Below are 24,375 nucleotides of genomic sequence, written 5' to 3'. Positions count from 1 at the left end.
CAGTTTGGTTTAGTCTTCAAGGTGTTTAGATTTAAATTTTCGTCGGTTGGTGAGTTTGAATCTGGATTTGAATTTTTTAGAACTCCCCAATGTAAGTCAATGGGAGTTTTTCCGAGTTTTGATCGTCATTTTTAGGAAAACCGTAAGTCCGATCAGTCTGAAAAGATAAAGCAACTAACTTCAGATCAGTTTGAGTGTCTGAGCCGAGTTTGGAGTATGTAGAGTTAAAGCTCTAGGACGAGTTTGAGTCAACAGTTTTTCACAGAAGATTAATAATAATAACTAGATGCGAAAGTTCGTCGAGACAAACTTTAAGTTGGCTTGAGAAAGTTTGGACCATAAAGTTTGAAAAAGTTTAAAGTAGTTTAAAGTTTAATTTAGTTTAAAGTGTAAATTAGTTGAAAGTTTAAAATAGTTTGAAGTTTAATTTAGTTTAAAGTTTAAATTAGTTGAAAGTTTAAAATAGTTTGAAGTTTAATTTAGTTTAAAGTTTAAAATAGTTGAAAGTTTAAAGTAGTTTGAAGTTTAATTTAGTTTAAAGTTTAAATTAGTTGAAAGTTTAAAATAGTTTGAAGTTTAATTTAGTTTAGGGTGTTCTGGGTGCTTGCTATGGTGTTGCTAGGCGGTTGCTAGGGTATTCTGGGTGGTTGCTAGGGTGTTGCTAAGCGGTTGCTAGGGTATTTTGGGTGGTTGCTAGGGTGTTGCTAGGCGGTTGCTAAGGTATTTTGGGTGGTTGCTAGGGTGTTCTGGGTGGTTGCTAGGCGGTTGCTATGGTATTTTGGGTGGTTGCTAGGGTGTTGCTAGGCGGTTGCTAGGGTGTTCTGGGTGGTTGCTATGGTGTTGCTAGACGGTTGCTAAGGTATTTTGGGTGGTTGCTAGGCGGTTGCTAGGGTGTTATGGGTGGTTGCTAGGGTATTCTGGTTGGTTGCTAGGGTGTTCTGGGTGGTTGCTAGGCGGTTGCTATGGTGTTTTGGGTGGTTGCTAGGGTGTTGCTAGGCGGTTGCTAAGGTATTTTGGGTGGTTGCTAGGCGGTTACTAGGGTGTTCTGGGTGGTTGCTAGGGTGTTCTGGGTGGTTGCTAGGCGGTTGCTAGGGTGTTTTAGTGGTTTCTATGGTGTTGCTAGGCGGTTGCTAGGGTGTTCTGGGTGGTTGCTATGGTGTTGCTAGGCAGTTGCTAAGGTATTCTGGGTGGTTGCTAGGCAGTTGCTAGGGTGTTCTGAGTGGTTGCTATGCTGTTGCTAAGGTGTTCTGGGTGGTTGCTAGGCGGTTGCTAGGGTGTTCTGGGTGGTTGCTATGGTGTTGCTAGGCGGTTGCTAGGGTATTCTGGGTGGTTGCTAGGCGGTTGCTAGGGTGTTCTGGGTGGTTGCTATGGTGTTGCTAGGCGGTTGCTAGGGTGTTCTGGGTGGTTGCTAGGCGGTTGCTAGGATGTTCTGGGTGGTTGCTATGGTGTTGCTAGGCGGTTGCTAAGGTATTCTGGGTGGTTGCTAGGGTGTTCTGTGTGGTTGCTATGATGTTGCTAGGCGGTTGCTAGGGTGTTTTGATGGTTGCTATGGTGTTGCTAGGCGGTTGCTAGGGTGTTCTGGGTGGTTGCTATGATGTTGCTAGACGGTTGCTAGGGTGTTTTGGTGGTTGCTAGGGTATTCTGGGTGGTTGCTAGGGTGTTGCTAGGGTATTCTAGGTGGTTGCTAGGATGTTGCTAGGGTGTTTTGGTGGTTGCTAGGCGGTTGCTAGGTTGTTCTGGGTGGTTGCTATGCTGTTTCTAGGCGGTTGCTAGGATGTTTTGGTGGTTGCTAGGGTGTTGCTAGGCGGTTGCTAGGGTGTTCTGGGTGGTTGCTATGATGTTGCTAGGTGGTTGCTAGGGTGTTTTGGTGGTTGCTATGGTGTTGCTAGGGTATTCTGGGTGGTTGCTAGGGTGTTGCTAGGGTGTTCTGGGTGGTTGCTATGGTGTTGCTAGGCGGTTGCTAGGGTATTCTTGGTGGTTGCTAGGGTGTTCTGGGTGGTTGCTATGGTGTTGCTAGGCAGTTGTTAAGGTATTCTGGGTGGTTGCTAGGCGGTTGCTAGGGTGTTCTGAGTGGTTGCTATGCTGTTGCTAGGGTGTTCTGGGTGGTTGCTAGGTGGTTGCTAGGGTGTTCTGGGTGGTTGCTATGGTGTTGCTAGGCGGTTTGCTAGGGTATTCTGGGTGGTTGCTATGGTGTTGCTAGGTCGTTGATAGGGTATTCTGAGTGGTTGCTAGGCGGTTGCTAGGGTGTTCTGGGTGGTTGCTATGGAGTTGCTAGGCGGTTGCTAAGGTATTCTGGGCGGTTGCTAGGGTGTTCTGGGCGGTTGCTATGGTGTTGCTAGGTGGTTGGTAGTTGTCACAGATGGTTATTATGGAGTATTTATAGAGTTCATAGCATGATCTTGGCATGATATAGCACTTAACTAATCGCTATTAGCATGTAGCTATTCACTGCTAGCATGTGTAGCATGTTGGAAGTGCTGTTTGCTAGCATGAGTCAAAAGAGCCAAACCTCATCTCTATACGATGTTCTGATACAGAGATATAGGTCTTGCAAAATGGTTGCTAGGGTACTCAAGTTTGGTTGCTATGGAGTTGCTTGGGAGCTGGGAGCTTTAAACTTAAGAAATTTAAAGTGGTTTGAAGTTTAAAGTAGTTTACGAGTTTTTGAGTTTTGAGTTTATAAGTTTAAATGAGTTTAGAGTGTGTGTGTGTGTGTGTGTGTGTGTGTGTGTGTTCACACACACACACACACACACACACACACACACACTCAGAGTTTATGAGTTTAGAGTTTATAAGTGTATAAATTGATGAGTTTATAAGTGTAAGAGTTTTTGAGTTTAGAGTTTATAAGTTTTAAATGAGTTTAGAGTTTATAAGTTTTAATGAGTTTAGAGTTTATAAGTTTAAATGAGTTTAAGAGTTCAGAGTTTATTAATTTGTGAGTTTAAGAGTTCATAAGTCTATGAATTCATGAGTTTATAAGTTAATTAGTTTATAAGTGTATGAGTTTAGAGTGCATTAGTTTAAATGAGTCTCAATGGCTCATATAGTATATAGAACGGCAGTTTGGTTTAGTCTTAAAGGTGTTTAGATTTAAATTTTGTCAGTTTGAATTTTTTAGAACTCCCCAATGTAAGTCAATGGGAGTTTTTGAATGACTTTTTTCGAGTTTTGATCGTCATTTTTAGGAAAACCGTAAGTCCGATCAGTCTGAAAAGATAAAGCAACTCGAGTCAGATCAGTTTGAGTGTCTGAGCCGAGTTTGGAGTATGTAGCGTTAAAGCTCTAGGAGGAGTTAGTCTCAGATTTTTTTCCGCTCAGAAGAATAATAATAATAACTAGATGCGAAAGTTCGTCGAGACAAACTTTAAGTTGGCTTGAGAAAGTTTGGACCAGAACGTTTTTTGCTAGGCGGTTGCTAGGATGTTATGGGTGGTTGCTAGGGTATTTTGGGCGGTTGCTAGGGTGTTCTGGGTGGTTGCTAGGTGGTTGCTAGGGTGTCCTGGGTGGTTGCAAAGGTCTTTTGGGTGGTTGCTAGGGTATTTTGGGTGGTTGCTAGGGTGTTCTAGGTGGTTGCTAGGGTATTCTGGGTGGTTGCTAGGCGGTTGCTAGGGGTTTCTGGGTGGTTGCTAGGCTGTTTTGGGTGGTTGCTAGGGTATTCTGGGTGGTTGCAAGGCGGTTGCTAGGATATTTCTGATGGTTGCTAGGGTCTTTTGGGTGGTTGCTAGGCGGTTGCTAGGATATTTTGGGTGGTTGCTAGGGTCTTTTGGGTGGTTGCTAGGCGGTTGCTAGGATATTTTAGGTGGTTGCTAGGGTCTTTTGGGTGGTTGCTAGGCGGTTGCTAGGGTCTTTTGGGTGGTTGCTAGGGTCTTTTGGGTGGTTGCTAGGCGGTTGCTAGGGTGTTTTGGGTGGTTGCTAGGGTGTTTTGGGTGGTTGCTAGGATATTTTAGGTGGTTGCTAGGATATTTTGGGTGGTTGCTAGGTGGTTGCTAGGGTCTTTTGGGTGGTTGCTAGGGTCTTTTGGGTGGTTGCTAGGCGGTTGCTAGGGTGTTTTGGGTGGTTGCTAGGATGTTTTGGGTGGTTGCTAGGGTCTTTTGGGTGGTTGCTAGGCGGTTCCTAGGGTGTTTTGGGTGTTTGCTAGGGTCTTTTGGGTGGTTGCTAGGGTATTTTGGGTGGTTGCTAGGGTGTTCTGGGTGGTTGCTAGGGTCTTTTGGGTGGTTGCTAGGCGGTTGCTAGAGTGTTTTGGGTGGTTGCTAGGATATTTTGGGTGGTTGCTAGGGTCTTTTGGGTGGTTGCTAGGGTGTTCTGGGTGGTTGCTAGGGTGTTCTGGGTGGTTGCTAGGGTCTTTTGGGTAGTTGCTAGGCGGTTGCTAGGATATTTTGGGTAGTTGCTAGGGTCTTTTGGGTGGTTGCTAGGCGGTTGCTAGGATATTTTCGGTGGTTGCTAGGGTCTTTTGGGTGGTTGCTAGGCGGTTGCTAGGGTATTTTGGGTGGTTGCTAGGATATTTTTGGTGGTTGCTAGGGTCTTTTGCGTGGTTGCTAGGCGGTTGCTAGGGTGTTTTGGGTGGTTGCTAGGATATTTTGGGTGGTTGCTAGGTGGTTGCTAGGGTCTTTTGGGTGGTTGCTAGGGTCTTTTGGGTGGTTGCTAGGCGGTTGCTAGGGTGTTATGGGTGGTTGCTAGGCTGTTCTGGGTGGTTGATAGGCGGTTGCTAGGGTGTTATGGGTGGTTGCTATGGTGTTGCTAGGCGGTTGCTAAGGTATTCAGGGCGGTTGATATGGTGTTACTAGGTGGCTGGTAGTTGTCACATATGGTTACTATGGAGTTTTTATAGAGTTCTTAGCATGATCTTGGCATGATTTAACACTTAACTAATCACTATTAGCATGTAGCTATTCACTGCTAGCATGTGTAGTATGTTGGAAGTGCTGTTTGCTAGCATGAGTCAAAAGAGCCAAACCTCATCTCTATACGATGTTCTGATGCAGAGATATAGGTCTTGTAAAACGGTTGCTAGGGTACTCAAGTTTGGTTGCTATGGAGTTGCTTGGGAGCTGGGAGCTTTAAACTTAAGAAGTTTAAAGTGGTTTGAAGTTTAAAGTAGTTTACGAGTTTTTGAGTTTTGAGTTTATAAATGAGTGTGTACGACTTTTTGTTTACGCACACACACACACACACACACACACAGACAGACACACACGCTCTCTCTCTCTCTCTCACACACACACACACACACACACATGTTTTGAGTTTAGAGTTCATTAGTTTAAATGAGTCTCAATGGCTCATATAGTATATAGAACGGCAGTTTGGTTTAGTCTTCAAGGTGTTTAGATTAAAATTTTCGACATACACACACACACACACAAGCACGCACGCACAGACTCTCACTCTCTCTCTCACACACACACACACACACACACACACACACACACACACACACACACACACACACAGACAAGCAAGCTCATTAACACACACACACACAAACACACACACACTCACACACATAGACTCACTCTCTCTCACACACACACACACACACACTAACTCGCTCTCACACACACACACACACACACACACACACTCTCACACACACACACACACACACACTCACACTAACTCACACACACACTCACTCACTCACAAACAGACACACACATCCTCACTAACTCACACACACACAGACATGCTCACTGTCTCACACACACACTAACTCGCTCTCACACATACACAAACACAAACACACACACACACACACACACTCTAACTCGCTCACACACTCACTCATAAACTCAGTGTGTGTGTCTGAGTTTAGAGTTTATAAGTGTATAAATTGATGAGTTTATAAGTGTTTGAGTTCTTGAGTTTTGAGTTTATAAGTTTAAATCAGTTTAGAGTTTATAAGTTTAAATGAGATTAAGAGTTTAGAGTTTATTAATTTAAGAGCTTAAGAGTTCATAAGTTTATGAATTCATTAGTTTATAAGTTAATTAGTTTATAAGTGTTTATAGTTTAGAGTTTATTAGTTTAAATGAGTCTGAATGGCTCATATAGTATATAGAACGGCAGTTTGGTTTAGTCTTCAAGGTGTTTAGATTTAAATTTTTGTCGGTTTGAATTTTTTAGAACTCCCCAATGTAAGTCAATGGAGTTTTTGAATGAGTTTTTTCGAGTTTTGATCGTCATTTTTAGGAAAACCGTAAGTCCGATCAGTCTGAAAAGATAAAGCAACTCGAGTCAGATCAGTTTGAGTGTCTGAGCCGAGTTTGGAGTATGTAGCGTTAAAGCTCTAGGAGGAGTTAGTCTCAGATTTTTTTCCGCTCAGAATAATAATAATAATAATAATAAGTTTAAATAGGATTTCAATATGTTGGCTCTCTCAAGCCAACTTAATAATAAGTTTAAATAGGATTTCAATATGTTGGCTCTCTCAAGCCAACTTAATAATAATAAGTTTAAATAGGATTTCAGTAAGTTGGCTCTCTCAAGCCAACTTAATAATAATAATAATAAGTTTAAGTACAATATCACTAAGTTGGCTCTCTCAAGCCAACTTAACTAAACGGCCCACTTTGCCTGCATTCACCCTACATTTATTTTTAAGAGTGCATTTACTATTGGAAGCTATGGCCAAAAAGCCTCTGAAAAGACCAAGAAAAAAAAAAACATGGGAATGTTCAGGTTATTAAATATACTTTAATGTAGGACACATAACAAAGAATACACAAGAAAAATCATGATTATCCTATTTGAATCTGCCCTTCCACCATATCCGACTCCCTCATCTTTGACTCTCAGTGCCTTCCTCCACATATTTTCTTGGGGGGCACTTCAGTCTTCTGCCACAGACTTGGAGTAGTAATACCAATCACACCGAGAGCAATTATCGGTCCAGCATTCCCACTGAGTTTACTCTCCTCATCTGAACCCGTTCCCAGATCATCCTCCTTCTCATGAACCGCCACCGCACGTCCCAGAATGGAATAAGGCCCAAAGAGCTTGGCGTCTGGAAGCGTCAGGAACTGCCTTATAACTCCTTTCTCTGAAGCAAAGTTGCCCAGGTCTCCAGGATGATGAGGGTGGTCAACGGCGTTTGGATTATAATGAGGACCAACAGTGATGCAGCCTTGACTGAGGTCTCCATACTGATGGATGTGCATGGCACGCTCTTGACGATCGATGGCAGGCAAACCACGGAGGTTGATTTTCACTTCTAAATCTCCATTGGGGAAGACCTGCTTGAAGAGGATTTGCCCAAAGATCTTTGGCTGGTTACGTGGCAAATTGGAGCTGGGAGTTACTTCACAAGTGGCATAGATTGTGTTGTCAAACTCCACGACTTCCGGCTGTGGAGCTTCGGCAGGCAAACACTCCTCGTTGTGGAACTCTCCTCCTTGTATATGCAGCACCAGCAATATCAGAGGGAATATTAGGATGATTTTCTCCATGTTGATCTTTAAAGCCTACAATGAAGAGTGGATTCAGTGAAATCATGCCATTTGGTTTAAGAATGTAATATTTTTGATAAAAGGTCAAAGCTTTGTTGCAGGGAACTTTGAGAATGGAAGTTGCATTAGGTAAAATAGCACATCCAGATTAGTTTGCAACGGAAAACCATACAAGAACCCAGACAGCAACCAGATCCGGCCCACATCTGGGCCGTGTGTAATCCATGTGTACCAGATGTGGGCCAACACCATGTTGCTGTCTAGAAAACTCTAATTTTTGAATTGCTATGTACCCTTGTGAAAATAATAAAATAAAAAATGTGCTTATTGGTATTGGATGTGTACCTGTAGTATCTTGAAAGTACAATAATAATAATAATAATAATAATAATAATAATAATAATAATAAAAAAAACCTATAGGTCCACTTGCAGATAATAACACTGATGAATTATAAACAGCCACTTAAGTGTACACACATACACTTTCATAAGCATCACACCTGCCAGCCAAAGTGCCTATGATACAAACCAATGACATACAGGTGGATGTAATCACACTAAAATGAGTCCAGGCAAAGGTTTATGGAAATGGAAAAGGTCTAGGGAGAAGTGCCCTCTGGTGGCCATGATAGGGCTTCTGCTGGCAGGAGTGACATTAAGTACATGTACACTTTAAAAAAAAATCTTTTTGTTGTGCTTTAAAGTACTCTTAATTTGATCTGTTGTAGCCTACATGTTATTCAATATTAAATATAAAGTTAAGATTTTCTGATTCTGATATTTTTCACAAGGACAGGTAAAATAAAAGACAATATCTATACTTTTGCTTAAACTAAACTTTTTTTAGTTGTACTAAATCAAGTCAGTTGATGGAGAAAATGGAATGGAGAAAAAAAAAAAAACAAGCCTAAAACAGCAAAGGTGCACTACCGTACAGCTGAAAAGTTGTCCTCAATCCGTGTGGAGCCTGAATATTGCAGTCACAAAAATACTACAACGCTTAATCCGTGTGCAGTCCTGACCTGGGGTTGAGAGAATGTTCCTTTTGGCTGCTCTTATAGGAACTCATGTTGAGCTACAAGTTAACCATGATAGTCTGTTAGTCACTAATTAAGTTCACCTGTGTTTCATTTAGCTCCCTTTGTTTGCCTGTTTATATATAGCACTCAGTTTATTCAGTTCTTTGTCTTCAAATCAAATCAAATCAAGTATATTTGTATAGCGCTTTTCACAATACAGATTGTATCAAAGCAGCTTCACAGTATTAAAATAAAATAATACAACAAAGTTTGTTTCTAGTGGAATTTATTGATTGATAGAATAAAATTAAATTAAATATCCCCAAAATATCCCCAACTGAGCAAGCCAAAGGCAACAGTGGCAAGGAACCGAAAAACTCCATCAAGTGACCTAATGGTGTCCTAAAACTCCATCAGGTGACCTAATGGAGAAAAAAAAACCTTGGGAGAACCCAGGCTCAGTCGGGGGCCAGTTCTCCTCTGGCATTTATGAACTAGAGGCCGGATTGTAGTTTGAAACTGTGAGATTAACAATATTATATGAATGCCTGGCTGAAAAGATGCGTCTTTAATCTAGTTTTAAACTGGGAGAGTGAGTCCGAGTAACGAACAGTATCAGGAAGGCTATTCCAGAGTTTTGGAGCCAAATGCGAAAATGCTCTCCCTCCTTTGGTTGATCTGGATATCCTAGGTATGACCAAAAGCCTCGAATTTATTGATCTTAAAGGGCGTGATGGATTATAGGGTGATAGAAGATCCGTTAAATAGACTGGAGCTATGCCGTTTAGGGCTTTATAAGTCAATAGCAATACCTTATAATTAATACGGAACTTTATAGGTAGCCAATGTAGTGATGATAAAATCGGTGTTATATGATCATATTTTCTTGATCTAGTAAGAACTCTAGCGGCTGCATTTTGGACTAACTGTAGCTTGTTTATTGAGGATGCAGGACAACCGGCTAATAAAGCATTACAGTAATCTAGTCTTGAGGTCATGAATGCATGAACTAACTTTTCTGCATCAGAAACTGATAGCATATTATGTAGCTTAGCAATGTTTCTAAGGTGGAAAAAGGCTGTTTTTGTAACATACGAAATATGATTTTCAAAAGACAGGTTACAATCGAGTATAACACCCAGGTCTTTTACTGTAGAGGATAAAGTAACAGGACATCCTACAATGTCAAAATTGTATTGTGAGAGGATCTGTGGGCGGTTTTTTGAACCGATAAGTATTACCTCTGTCTTGTCTGGATTTAATAAAAGAAAATTACGCGTCATCCAATCTTTTATATCTTTAACACACTCTGTCAATTTGGATAATTTAGCGTTTTCATCTGGCCGTGATGAAATATATATTTGAGTGTCATCAGCATAACAATGGAAACTAATTCCATGTTTCCTTATAATATTTCCAAGTGGCAGCATATATATTGAGAATAACAGAGGGCCTAACACAGATCCCTGCGGCACTCCATAGATTACTGGAATTATGATCGATTTTTCTCCATTTAAATAGACAAAATGGTAGCGGTTTGATAAGTATGATCTAAACCAGCTTAATGCTTGTCCTTGAACACCAGTATAATTTTGTAGTCGATCTAAGAGTATTGTATGATCTATAGTATCGAACGGAGCACTTAGATCAAGTAAAAGTAGTATTGAGATGCAGCCTTGGTCAGAAGCTAAGAGTAAATCATTTGTGATTTTAACGAGCGCAGTTTCAGTGCTATGATGCGGCCTGAATCCTGACTGAAACTTTTCATAGATATCATTTTCTTGCAAGAAAGAGCCCAGTTGAGTGGACACAACTTTTTCTAGTATTTTAGACATAAAAGGTAGATTTGAAATGGGTCTATAATTTGCTAGATTATGTGGGTCTAATTGTGGTTTCTTAATGAGAGGTTTTATCATTGCCAGTTTAAATGTTCTTGGAACATGACCTAAAGATAAAGACGAGTTAATAATATTGAGGAGAGGCTCTTCCACTACAGGTAACACTTCTTTCAGTAGTTTAGTTGGTATAGGATCTAATAAACATGTTGTTGTTTTAGATGAAGTGATATGTTTATTTAACTCTTTTTGTTCTATAGTTGTAAAGCACTGTAATTGTTCTTGCGGGGGGAAAATTGAGGCTGAATTATAAGGTGCGATTGAGGATTGAACGTTTACAATTGTGGTTCTGATGTTTTCTATTTTCTCAGTGAAGAAGTTCATGAAATCATTACTACTAAACTGTAACGGGATATTTTGTTCGGGTGACGTCTGTTTATTTGTTAGTCTAGCCACGGTGTTAAATAAAAACCTAGGATTGTTTTGGTTGTTTTCTATTAGTTTGCGGAGGTGCTCAGCCCTGGCCGCTTTTAGGGCCTTTTTATAACGTGACATACTGTCTTTCCACGTGATTCTAAAGACCTCTTAAATTAGTTTGTTTACATTTACGCTCTAAATTACGGGTTTCTCTCTTTAGAACATGCGTAGTATTATTGTACCATGGTGCTTTAATTTTCTCTGTGACCTTTTTTAATCTAACGGGTGCAACAACATCTAATGATCTAGAGAGAATGGTGCTCATAGTGCTTGTCTTGCATTGCACAGTGTGTTCTCCAGTGTTTTGTGTTTATTAAAAGAAGTACTGCTATAGATTCCTCTTCTCTTCATTTGGAGGCTCATTTGTGACTCATTCATTCTTAGTGTACAATTCCACTTGACGTTCATGCTTGACACCACTTCTTATAGCAGATATTCATCAAACATAAGTGAATAGCTGACAGTTCTTCCTTTTCAAGAAACCATTTCTACAGACTCTGATGTACCAAGCCTGACAAGCCTATATTACACATGCAATTGGACTGTTATTTGCAGTTTTTTACGATTGCTATGACAGATTTTTCAATACTTTTAACAATTTTCCAAAACTCTTAACACGGTTAGTTAGCACTACATCCGTCTATGTAAGCTATACTATTAACACATTTCGTGTTGCTTTAACACAAAATGCATACAATTAACACAAATTTAAAATGCTTGAACTTCTTTTACACACAAGCTCAAACAAGACCAAAACAATGGATTTGTACTGCCAAATTTACCAATGCTTTAACACTGTATGTCAGAACAGATAACACCATGTTCTAAACCTAACCTTACAGGCTAAAGTCAAGGTAAACAGCTGTTTATATTGTGAATTGAAACACAAATATATCCCCTGTATTTTATCCTATTGTTACTGAGAAACAGCTGATTGAATTATGCAATAATATAAATCACAGCTGATTCCCATCTAGGAAACACACTCAGGTGTTGAGGTTCTTTCAATCGCATGACCATATGGTATACTGTAACCGTACATTCTATAAAGCACTCTGAGATGGGTCTTTTTTTATTGAATTTCTGCAGCAAAAGACCTACAGTAAACCCAACAAAACAAAAATGTAGAGAGGCTTCAAAAGAAACTGCAGTGCAAAACACAATCTATGATCAATACAATATACTGTCTGTTGTATAAGGGCATACCTGACACGTATACAATAATGCAGTTTCTGTACTTCCATCTGATGTTAGTGTTTTTATGACATTGTGCTATGATTGACTAAATCTTCCTGTTGGACGGCTATGTTATTTGATTTTGAGACATGTTTGCAGTGTTTTGGTAGGCATAGTGTATTATTGTATTTAGAAAATTAGTGTTGGAGCTTAGTTTACAGTGTGTGAGTTTGAGCATGAAATGAACTGTTTTGCCAATTGTGTGTTGTAGGTGTGTTGGTGCGTTAAGAGTTTAGGAAATTTGTTAAAAGTATTGAAAAAATTGTCATAGCGATTGTAAAAAACTGTACTTGTCTTTGAAGGCAGAAGTAAAAATTTCTGAGGGAATGATTCTTCTATGGCATCGATGTTAAAATCCCCTTTTAGTAGATTGAATGCAGGTAAGATGGGACCACTTGTCATTTAGATACAGTACCTAGATGTTTCTTTCTTTTTATTACTTTTGTTAACTTTAAGGTCACAAAACTCTGGGCTTCAGGTAGTACCTAAAATATCTGAGTCCACTAAAGGAGGGAGAGTGTTTTCACATTTAACTCCTAAACTCTGGAATAGTCTTCCTGATAATGTTCGAGGCTCAGACTCACTCTCCTAGTTTAAATCTGGATTAAAGACGCTTCTCTTTAGCCTAGCATTCATATACTGCATCTCCTACCCTTATACTGTTATATCAGATCAAATGCACATGGTTATTCTTGCTTAATGTTATGAACTAACTATTTATTTAAACTAATACATTAGCTAACTGCATGATTTGTGTTATCTCGAACTGGATATTTCTGTAATATGGACATTAGTTGGACACAGTCGCCTCTGATAACAGAATCAGGTTCATAAAGTGTCAGAAACAGATCAGACGCTGGTGTTAATGGATTAGTTCACCTCAAAATGAAAATTTCCTGATAATTTACTCAACCCAATGCCATCCAAGATGTTCATGTCTTCCTTTTTTTTAGTGAAATTACGTTTTTTGAGGGAAACATTTCAGGATTTTTCTCCACACAATGGACTTCAATGGTCACCAAATTGTTGAAGTCCAAATCAGTGCAGTTTCAAAGGGCTCTGAAGTGCTTCAAAGGGCTCTGCACGATCCCAGCTGAGGAATAGGGGCTTATCTAGCGAAATGATCGCTCACTTTCTAAAAAAAATTAAAATGTATATACTTTTTAACCACAATTGTTCGTCTTGTGCTAGTCTGCGACGCGCCAGGCACGTTGGAAAGGCCACAAAAAAAAGAAGAAAATAATAATAATAAATTAAAACAAAGATGTCGGACGATTTTGGAGTTGGAGGAGAAAATGAGATGCAGTTTTTCACCCTTCCCTACCTTTCTGAACCGGAGTACACAGACAAATAACTTACTTAGATGACGTGACGCGTGACCTTTCCAACGTGATGAAGCAATGCGTGACGCATCGCAGACCAACACAAGACGAACAATTGTGGTTAAAAAGTATATAAATGTTTTTTTTTGTTTTGTTTTTTAATTGAGCGATCGTTTCTTTTTAGTTCAAATGAATCTGTAACACATTGCTCAATAAACCTCTGGAAAAGCATGATGAAGAGCAATTAGTAGCAAGTCAAACACCTCATAAGTTGGAAGAGGACAGTAGTCAAGCAAATGTTCTTGGTTAACACAAAGATGATCATCTTGAGCTACTGCTAATTCACAATACACACCAATGTCTCTCAACTTAGCAAAGGTACTCATGTACGACAACCACAAAGATTTTTAAAATTGTGCAGTTTTCTGGCACACTTCTTAAAATAGCTGTGCTTGCTTTCGAATCTCAAAGTCCAGAGGCGAATTAGTGGACCAAAGTGGTGTATAAGGTCAGGGTAATGACACATGTAATGATGCTTAGGTCGTAAGGGGTTATCAGGGAAGAGCTTTTGCCTGGTGCAAATGTATTCGTCGATTAAAACTTTGAGATATGCAACCTCCACTATCTCTCTCAGTTGCAATATCAGTAGCCATACCTCATTTCTACATGGATCTTTAATCCTGTCACCAATCAAGAGAGGTAGTATCCTGAGAAAACACCAATTGTCCACTTAACCGCTCACTTCCGGGGGAGAGTTCGCCTGGTTTGTCATTTGCATCATTTCCTTTGTATTTGAACTGATTTTTGCATCGATTCAATTGCAATTTTATATAAAACTGCACAGTTCTTGCAGAACCACACAGTTTGGCTCATTCACAAATGTGGTTTTATTTATCTCACAATATCGACAGAAATAATCTGACTGAAGTTTTCCACAAAAAAACACATGCAATGGGATCCCAAACTATCTCCTGAAATGGCAACAAGAGTCCCTTTCACGGTTTTACCACTGGGCATTGAAATACCAGTTTCCTCTAGAAATTTAAGATCCTTGATCAATAGCTCAGAAACTTTGTTTATACCAAAGTATTTGAAGTCGTTTTCCCTACAAAGAAGCACAAGCTGCATGTGATCTGTAGTTGATCGATTGTGTGGCAAAATCTCAGTCAGAGTACAGTAGACCGCTAAAACCTTACGTTCTTTCTTCCCTGAACCAAGAGGGTTTACAACCTCAAAGGCATCCTGATATAAAATGAGGCCAAGAGAATCAGAAGCTGTCTCCATTAAAATATTACTCTTAAATCCCTCACCATCCTTAACATCACGTAAAACGTCTCCAGGAGTGAGTGGTTGAGAATGTGTGTAAGTGTGTGCTGTTCCCACACAGATCTGCTTTTGAACAGTGCAGCCAATGTTCCCTTTATAGGTTTATATACTGGTTTGTCATTTGCATCATTTCCTTTGTATTTGAACTGATTTTTGCATCGATTCAATTGCAAGTGTAAAATGCTTCTCCTCAACTAAACGACCAACAAACAAAGCAAGGTCATAAGAAACAACACCCTCAAATAGATTGTGCCCTAGACATGGTGGGAGCCCAGGCTGACAGACATGGAAATGTGCAAGCTTGTTAAAAGGAGAGTCCCCCTCGATACCAAATACAGAGCCAGCAACGGCAGAGTCTAAATCTTGGACATGGCTTTTATATAAGACTGCACAGTTCTTGCAGAACCACACAGGTTTGGCTCATTCACAAATGTGGTTTTATTTATCTTACAATATCGGCAGAAATAATCTGCATGACTGAAGAATGCAATGGGATCCCAAATGATCTCCTGAAATGGCAACAAGAGTCTCTTTCACGATTTTACCACTGGGCATTGAAATACCAGTTTCCTCTAGAAATGTAAGATCCTTGATCAATGGCTCAGAAACTTTGTTTATTCCAAAGTATTTGAAGTCGTTTTCCCTACAAAGAAGCACAAGTTGCATGTGATCTGTAGTTGATCGATTGTGTGGCAAAATCTCAGTCAGAGTACAGTAGACCGCTAAAACCTTACGTTCTTTCTTCCCTGAACCAAGAGGGTTTACAACCTCAAAGGCATCCTGATATAAACTGAGGCCAAGATAATCAGAAGCTGTCTTCATTAAAATATTACTCTTAAATCCCTCACCATCCTTAACATCACGTAAAACGTCTCCAGGAGTGGGTGGTTGGGAATGTGTGTAAGTGTGTGCTGTTCTCGCACAGATCTGGTTTTGAACAGTGCAGCCAATGTTCCCTTTATAGGTTTATATACTGGGCAAAACACTCTTTGCCATTTTCATCATTACCTGAAAACAATGGCACAGGTTCAACATAGTCAAAATGACTTTTAAAAACAGACTTTCTTTTTTGGTCTGTATTTAACAGCTCCCTGTTATTAAACCTCAGAAGATCATCTCAACGCATTTCCTCAGTGATGTTGCCAACAATAGCCTCTGAAATTTCAAGAGCCTTCAGTTTCTCACTCAGGATCTGAAGTGCATGTGACAGACCAATTTCAGGTGCATTCTGAAAGTCCTCATCCATGATGCACCATTTGAGGAGCACTCATCTTGCCATTAGGGTGCAGAGGATGGTAGCGTTCCCCCTGTACCTCGGTCTGCGACTGACACTGCTGGGCCATCTAAGCAAGGTATGCATTGTTTGAAATATAATTATTTGTATGTCCTTGCTAAAAAATATCTTGGCATGCCAGCAACAAGTGTCCCTTGTGAGAGGATTTTTTCAAAGGCTGGAGAAATTATCTGTAAAGAAAGAAGTAGGCTAAGTCCTTCCACAGCAGAGAAATTAATATTTTTAAATAAAATTCTATAAAAAACTGAGACATTGTGGCTTGATTTATTTTATTAATATTCATTTTTCATGACCAAAATAACATTATGCACAGTGAGGAGCCTACAGGTTACAAGCTTCATTTTATTAGAAAAATACAATAATAAAAAACAACAAATTTTTTAATGGCTCCTTGTCAAGGTTGTTTCAGATCAACACCTGCAAGTGACCACTAGGTGTCACCGTTGAGACGGGTGTCGGCACAATATGGCACATTTGCTTCAACTGTTTCCCGAAGCCTCGATCTGCCCACCACTAGTTTAATCCAAGAACGAAACAGCATGTGAGGCACATACACAAAACAATCACCAGCCATGACAAGGACATGAAGGGATCTTAAATACACAGATGATAACGAGACAACAGCTGAAGATCATGAGGACCGAAGAGGAGGTGCGGGTATGGGCCATGATGATGATGTTGATGAGTGGCAGATGTGGGCCAAGGAGGATCATGGGAACTGTAGCGCAGACAATGACGATGACAGTGACAGTGAAGAAGACGAGGACAGTGACAAAGAACGTGACAAAGAACGTGATGGTGACAGTACTTGTGTCCACAATAGCAGCCTTCAGTTTTCAGTTTTCAGTTCTAGCTTGTACTGAGATTTATTCTCTCTTCATGTTGTGTTCTCCAGTAATCATGATCTTGAGGTTGTGTGCAGAAGGCAGATCTGCCGGCGCTCACCGATTCAAGCTGATCTCCCCATTCAGTCCTGATCTCCATTCCATCAGCTTTCTAGAATTATACAGGGCAATAAACTGAGTTTAAACGGCACATTTACAGTGTTTATAATGCAGTCTTCTAATAATATATGACTATCTACTCCAACTCATTGCTGAAATATAAACATTTAAACGGTGGCTGTAATAAAAACCTGTTTTCATGACAGATTCATTCAAACATTCAGTAAATAATGAAGAAATCACCAACAGGTTAGTTAGAAATATATGTAATATTAATCAAAATGCTCCTCTTTATGGACATTCAAATGAATGTAAATGTGATTCAGGATGACCTGAGCTCTTGTGAACTACTGTCAGATATAATAGTTCATATAGCTCTAATAGTTCTTCATATCTGAAAGCCGATAACTGATATATTGCCCGATAAATCTAAATCTAAATGAGAGCCTGTTACATAAAAAAAGTCTCACCATTAAAAGCCAAGCACACAATTATGATGTTCTCATGCTGATTTTAAATAGCCGATATGACAGACTTGCGCTGCACATGTTGAAACCATCATGCACTTTACTGTATTTTCCTTTAAGTGATTCCAATCATATTTCAAGCAATTTAAAACCATCATGTTGAACAGTGTGCATCTGAAGAGTCTCAGCTGAAGGAAATAATACATTATTATTGGCTTTAATATATTGGCAAAATTTACTTATCAGGCCGATACCGATTACTATTAAAAATGGACATATGTCCGTATAGCCGATATATCGCACATCCCTGATTGATGTGTTTCACTGAAGTGTCTCTCTCACCTCTGAACATGGTCTGAAGACTGTGATGAGACTGTGATGAAAGAAAGAAGCATTAGAGAATCATGTTAATGAAAGATTAAATATGAAAACAGAGGAATGATGTGTTGAGAGTTGATTTACTCCTGAAGCGTCACAGAGGATCTCATGAAGGACATTCACACAGCGAGACGTGACGAGACGATCAGATGAGACTGAAATAACAGGATCACTCAGTCTGTGTGGATCTGATGGATCTGCTATCAGACGCCCGTCCTGAACACACACAAGAGGATCAGATCATGTGTGTGTGTGTGTGTGTGTGTGTGTGTGTATATAATGTGTAGTTTGAGGACAGAAAGACACACATGTGTGTATTCATGACTGTTATTGAAATTATCATCAGTGTGAGATTATTGACAGAATGAATAAAGTTTATTCAACAAATTCTCTGAACTTTTCTATATCTTTAAATTATAATGTTTTTCTGATGGTCTGTAATCAGTATTTTCAGTTTATGCGGTCCATGATGGTTCTTTGTGCACAATGTCTCATTATTATTGCTCAACTATAACATTTGCAATGGTTTTTAATGTCAACATATTTGCATAAAATCCATGGTCGCAGTAAATATAAACTCGCCAGGAGAAGAGCTAACTTTCAGAGTTGAGTAAAGTTGGCAGTAAATTCACAGATTCGAACTTCCCGGGTCAATAACTCGTGAGCTAAACATTGTTACTGCACAAATATCACCTCTTTTTAATCGTAGTAATGTAGACAATCAGCTACAACCTAATTTTCCTCCAAACGAGCTTTCCCTCGCAGTGGACAAAATACATTAATCTCTATGCGCAAGCGGCAAAGAGACAGATCCGAAGGGACCGTCTGCAAAGTGCAAAACCCGAAAAGCGTTACTACGAAAACAGTCAATAACTTCACTGTCACACAGTATAGTGTCATTAAATTCAGTTCACACATTACTGCTGCCCTGATGGTTATACTACAACACTTATTTTGGGAAAAATATGTATTTTAATTGTATTTACAATTGTAAATATATGATTTTTTTATGATTTTTATGAAAAATATTCAATAACTTCACTGTAATTTACTGTACTGTTGCCAAATTCAGTTCACACATCACTGCTGCCCTGATGTTTATACTACAACACTTATTTTGGGGAAAATATATATTTTAAATTGTATACAATTGTAAATATATGATTTTTATGAAAAAAATTCAATAACTTCACTGTAATTTACTGTACTGTTGCCAAATTCAGTGCACACATCACTGCTGCCCTGATGTTTATACTACAACACTTATTTTGGGAAAAATCCGAAGGGACCGTCTGCAAAGTGCAAAACCCGAAAAGCGTAACTACGAAAACAGTCAATAACTTCACTGTCACACAGTATAGTGTCATTAAATTCAGTTCACACATTACTGCTGCCCTGATGGTTATACTACAACACTTATTTTGGGAAAAATATGTATTTTAATTGTATTTACAATTGTAAATATATGATTTTTTTATGATTTTTATGAAAAATATTCAATAACTTCACTGTAATTTACTGTACTTTTGCCAAATTCAGTTCACACATCACTGCTGCCCTGATGTTTATACTACAACACTTATTTTGGGGAAAATATATATTTTAAATTGTATACAATTGTAAATATATGATTTTTATGATTTTTATGAAAAAAATTCAATAACTTCACTGTAATTTACTGTATTGTTGCCAAATTCAGTTTACACATCACTGCTGCCCTTATGGTTATACTACAACACTTATTTTGGGAAAAATATATATTTTAAATTGTATATACAATTGTAAATGTAGAATTTTTATGATTTTTATGAAAAATATTCAATAACTTCACTGTAATTTACTGTATTGTTGCCAAATTCAGTTCACACATCACTGCTGCCCTTATGGTTATACTACAACATTTATTTTGGGAAAAATATATATTTTAAATTGTATATACAATTGTAAATATATTATTTTTTATGATTTTTATGAAAAATATTCAATAACTTCACTGTAATTTACTGTATTGTTGCCAAATTCAGTTCACACACCACTGCTGCCCGGATGGTTATACTACAACACTTATTTGGGGGAAAATATGTATTTTAAGTTGTATATACAATTGTAAATATATTATTTTTTAATGATTTTTATGAAAAATATTCAATAACTTCACTTTAATTTACTGTATTGTTGCCAGATTCAGTTCACACATCACGGCTGCCCTGATGGTTATACTACAACACTTATTTTGGGAAAAATCTTTATTTTAAGTTGTATATACAATTGTAAATATATGATTTTTTAAAGATTTTTATGAAAAACATTCAATAACTTCACTGTAATTTACTGTATTGTTGCCAAATTCAGTTCACACATCACTGCTGCCCTTATGGTTATACTACAACACTTATTTTGGGAAAAATATATATTTAAAATTGTATATACAATTGTAAATATATGATTTTTATGAAAAAAAAATCAATAACTTCACTGTAATTTACTGTACTGTTGCCAAATTCAGTGCACACATCACTGCTGCCCTGATGTTTATACTACAACACTTATTTTGGGAAAAATATATATTTTAAATTGTATATACAATTGTAAATGTAGATTTTTTATGATTTTTATGAAAAATATTCAATAACTTCACTGTAATTTACTGTATTGTTGCCAAATTCAGTTCACACATCACTGCTGCCCTTATGGTTATACTACAACACTTATTTTGGGAAAAATATATATTATAAATTGTATATACAATTGTAAATGTAGAATTTTTATGATTTTTATGAAAAAAATTCAATAACTTCACTGTAATTTACTGTATTGTTGCCAAATTCAGTTCACACACCACTGCTGCCTGGATGGTTATACTACAACACTTATTTTGGGAAAAATATATATTTTAAATTGTATATACAATTGTAAATGTAGATTTTTTTATGATTTTAATGAAAAAAAAATCAATAACTTCACTGTAATTTACTGTACTGTTGCCAAATTCAGTGCACTCATCACTGCTGCCCTGATGTTTATACCACAACACTTTTTTTGGGAAAAATATATATTTAAAATTGTATATACAATTGTAAATATATGATTTTTATGATTTTTATGAAAAAAAAATCAATAACTTCACTGTAATTTACTGTACTTTTGCCAAATTCAGTGCACTCATCACTGCTGCCCTGATGTTTATACTACAACACTTTTTTTGGGAAAAATATATATTTAAAATTGTATATACAATTGTAAATATATGATTTTTATGAAAAAAAAATCAATAACTTCACTGTAATTTACTGTACTGTTGCCAAATTCAGTGCACTCATCACTGCTGCCCTGATGTTTATACTACAACACTTATTTTGGGAAAAATATATATTTTAAATTGTATATACAATTGTAAATGTAGATTTTTTATGATTTTTATGAAAAATATTCAATAACTTCACTGTAATTTACTGTATTGTTGCCAAATTCAGTTCACACATCACTGCTGCCCTTATGGTTATACTACAACACTTATTTTGGGAAAAATATATATTTCAAATTGTATATACAATTGTAAATATATGATTTTTATGATTTTTATGAAAAAAAATCAATAACTTCACTGTAATTTACTGTACTGTTGCCAAATTCAGTGCACTCATCACTGCTGCCCTGATGTTTATACTACAACACTTATTTTGGGAAAAATATATATTTTAAATTGTATATACAATTGTAAATGTAGATTTTTTATGATTTTTATGAAAAATATTCAATAACTTCACTGTAATTTACTGTATTGTTGCCAAATTCATTTCACACATCACTGCTGCCCTTATGGTTATACTACAACACTTATTTTGGGAAAAATATATATTTCAAATTGTATATACAATTGTAAATATATGATTTTTATGATTTTTATGAAAAAAAAATCAATAACTTCACTGTAATTTACTGTACTGTTGCCAAATTCAGTGCACTCATCACTGCTGCCCTGATGTTTATACCACAACACTTTTTTTGGGAAAAATATATATTTAAAATTGTATATACAATTGTAAATATATGATTTTTATGATTTTTATGAAAAAAAAAATCAATAACTTCACTGTAATTTACTGTACTTTTGCCAAATTCAGTGCACTCATCACTGCTGCCCTGATGTTTATACTACAACACTTTTTTTGGGAAAAATATATATTTAAAATTGTATATACAATTGTAAATATATGATTTTTATGAAAAAAAAATCAATAACTTCACTGTAATTTACTGTACTGTTGCCAAATTCAGTGCACTCATCACTGCTGCCCTGATGTTTATACTACAACACTTATTTTGGGAAAAATATATATTTTAAATTGTATATACAATTGTAAATGTAGATTTTTTATGATTTTTATGAAAAATATTCAATAACTTCACTGTAATTTACTGTATTGTTGCCAAATTCAGTTCACACATCACTGCTGCCCTTATGGTTATACTACAACACTTATTTTGGGAAAAATATATATTTCAAATTGTATATACAATTGTAAATATATGATTTTTATGATTTTTATGAAAAAAAATCAATAACTTCACTGTAATTTACTGTACTGTTGCCAAATTCAGTGCACTCATCACTGCTGCCCTGATGTTTATACTACAACACTTATTTTGGGAAAAATATATATTTTAAATTGTATATACAATTGTAAATGTAGATTTTTTATGATTTTTATGAAAAATATTCAATAACTTCACTGTAATTTACTGTATTGTTGCCAAATTCATTTCACACATCACTGCTGCCCTTATGGTTATACTACAACACTTATTTTGGGAAAAATATATATTTCAAATTGTATATACAATTGTAAATATATGATTTTTATGATTTTTATGAAAAAAAAATCAATAACTTCACTGTAATTTACTGTACTGTTGCCAAATTCAGTGCACTCATCACTGCTGCCCTGATGTTTATACTACAACACTTATTTTGGGAAAAATATATATTTTAAATTGTATATACAATTGTAAATGTAGATTTTTTATAATTTTTATGAAAAAATTTCAATAACTTCACTGTAATTTACTGTACTGTTGCCAAATTCAGTTCACACATCACTGCTGCCCTTATGGTTATACTACAACACTTATTTTGGGAAAAATATATATTTCAAATTGTATATACAATTGTAAATGTAGATTTTTTATGATGTTTATGAAAAATATTCAATAACTTCACTGTAATTTACTGTATTGTTGCCAAATTCAGTTCACACATCACTGCTGTCCTGATGGTTATACTACAACACTTATTTTGGGGAAAATATATATTTTAAATTGTATATACAATTGTAAATATATGATTTTTATGAAAAAAATTCAATAACTTCACTGTAATTTACTGTATTGTTGCCAAATTCAGTTCACACATCACTGCTGCCCGTATGGTTATACTACAACACTTATTTTGGGAAAAATATATATTTTAAATTGTATATACAATTGTAAATATATGATTTTTTATGATTTTTATGAAAAATATTCAATAACTTCACTGTAATTTACTGTATTGTTGCCAAATTCAGTTCACACATCACTGCTGTCCTGATGGTTATACTACAACACTTATTTTGGGAAAAATATATATTTTAAATTGTATATACAATTGTAAATGTAGAATTTTTATGATTTTTATGAAAAATATTCAATAACTTCACTGTAATTTAATGTATTGTTGCCAAATTCAGTGCACACATCACTGCTGCCAAATAAGTGTTGTAGTATAAACATCAGGGCAGCAGTGATGAGTGCACTGAATTTGGCAACAGTACAGTAAATTACAGTGAAGTTATTGAATATTTTTCATAAAAATCATAAAAATCATATATTTACAATTGTATATACAACTTAAAATACATATTTTTCCCAAAATAAGTGTTGTAGTATAACCATAAGGGCAGCAGTGATGTGTGCACTGAATTTGGCAACAATACAGTAAATTACAGTGAAGTTATTGAATATTTTTCATAAAAATCATAAAAATTCTACATTTACAATTGTATATACAATTTAAAATATATATTTTTCCCAAAATAAGTGTTGTAGTATAACCATCAGGACAGCAGTGATGTGTGAACTGAATTTGGCAACAATACAGTAAATTACAGTGAAGTTATTGAATATTTTTCATAAAAATCATAAAAAATCATATATTTACAATTGTATATACAATTTAAAATATATATTTTTCCCAAAATAAGTGTTGTAGTATAACCATACGGGCAGCAGTGATGTGTGAACTGAATTTGGCAACAATACAGTAAATTACAGTGAAGTTATTGAATTTTTCACATAAAAATCATATATTTACAATTGTATATACAATTTAAAATATATATTTTCCCCAAAATAAGTGTTGTAGTATAAACATCAGGGCAGCAGTGATGTGTGAACTGAATTTGGCAACAGTACAGTAAATTACAGTGAAGTTATTGAATATTTTTCATAAAAATCATTAAAAAATCATATATTAACAATTGTATATACAACTTAAAATACATATTTGTCCCAAAATAAGTGTTGTAGTATAAACATCTGGGCAGCAGTGATGTGTGCACTGAATTTGGCAACAATACAGTAAAT

At 36.5% G+C, this 24,375-nt stretch overlaps 2 protein-coding genes across 2 annotated transcripts in view; both read right to left on the bottom strand.

Moving 5' to 3' along the window:
• The window catches only part of LOC311095186 (uncharacterized protein), a 137,126-nt gene extending 119,120 nt beyond the window's left edge, over window positions 1-18,006 (bottom strand). Inside the window, exons 1-2 of the transcript XR_014608789.1 lie at window positions 17,836-18,006; window positions 17,716-17,746 (exon numbers count right to left, since the gene is read on the bottom strand). The gene's annotated coding sequence lies outside the window, so the exon portion shown is untranslated. The remainder of the gene's footprint in view (window positions 1-17,715; window positions 17,747-17,835) is intronic.
• LOC311094142 (extracellular superoxide dismutase [Cu-Zn]-like) lies at window positions 6,753-8,597 on the bottom strand. The gene is made up of 2 exons (XM_084131917.1): window positions 8,389-8,597; window positions 6,753-7,466 (listed from the first exon to the last, which is right to left on the bottom strand). The coding sequence occupies exon 2, from the start codon at window positions 7,449-7,451 to the stop codon at window positions 6,798-6,800; it is 654 nt and encodes a 217-aa protein (XP_083988043.1). The 5' UTR covers window positions 7,452-7,466; window positions 8,389-8,597; the 3' UTR covers window positions 6,753-6,797.
• Window positions 18,007-24,375: the final 6,369 nt, after the last annotated feature.

This window comes from Abramis brama (genome assembly GCF_963993115.1).
Source record: "Abramis brama genome assembly, chromosome: 1".
Classification (NCBI taxonomy): domain Eukaryota; kingdom Metazoa; phylum Chordata; class Actinopteri; order Cypriniformes; family Leuciscidae; genus Abramis; species Abramis brama.
Note: the sequence above shows the minus strand (reverse complement) of the source record. Positions and strands in the feature narration are given on the sequence as shown.

What these genes read in the sequence shown, in the direction of transcription:
- LOC311094142 (XM_084131917.1), bottom strand. Translation starts at nt 7,451, where the DNA reads ATGGAGAAAATCATCCTAATATTCCCTCTGATATTGCTGGTGCTGCAT.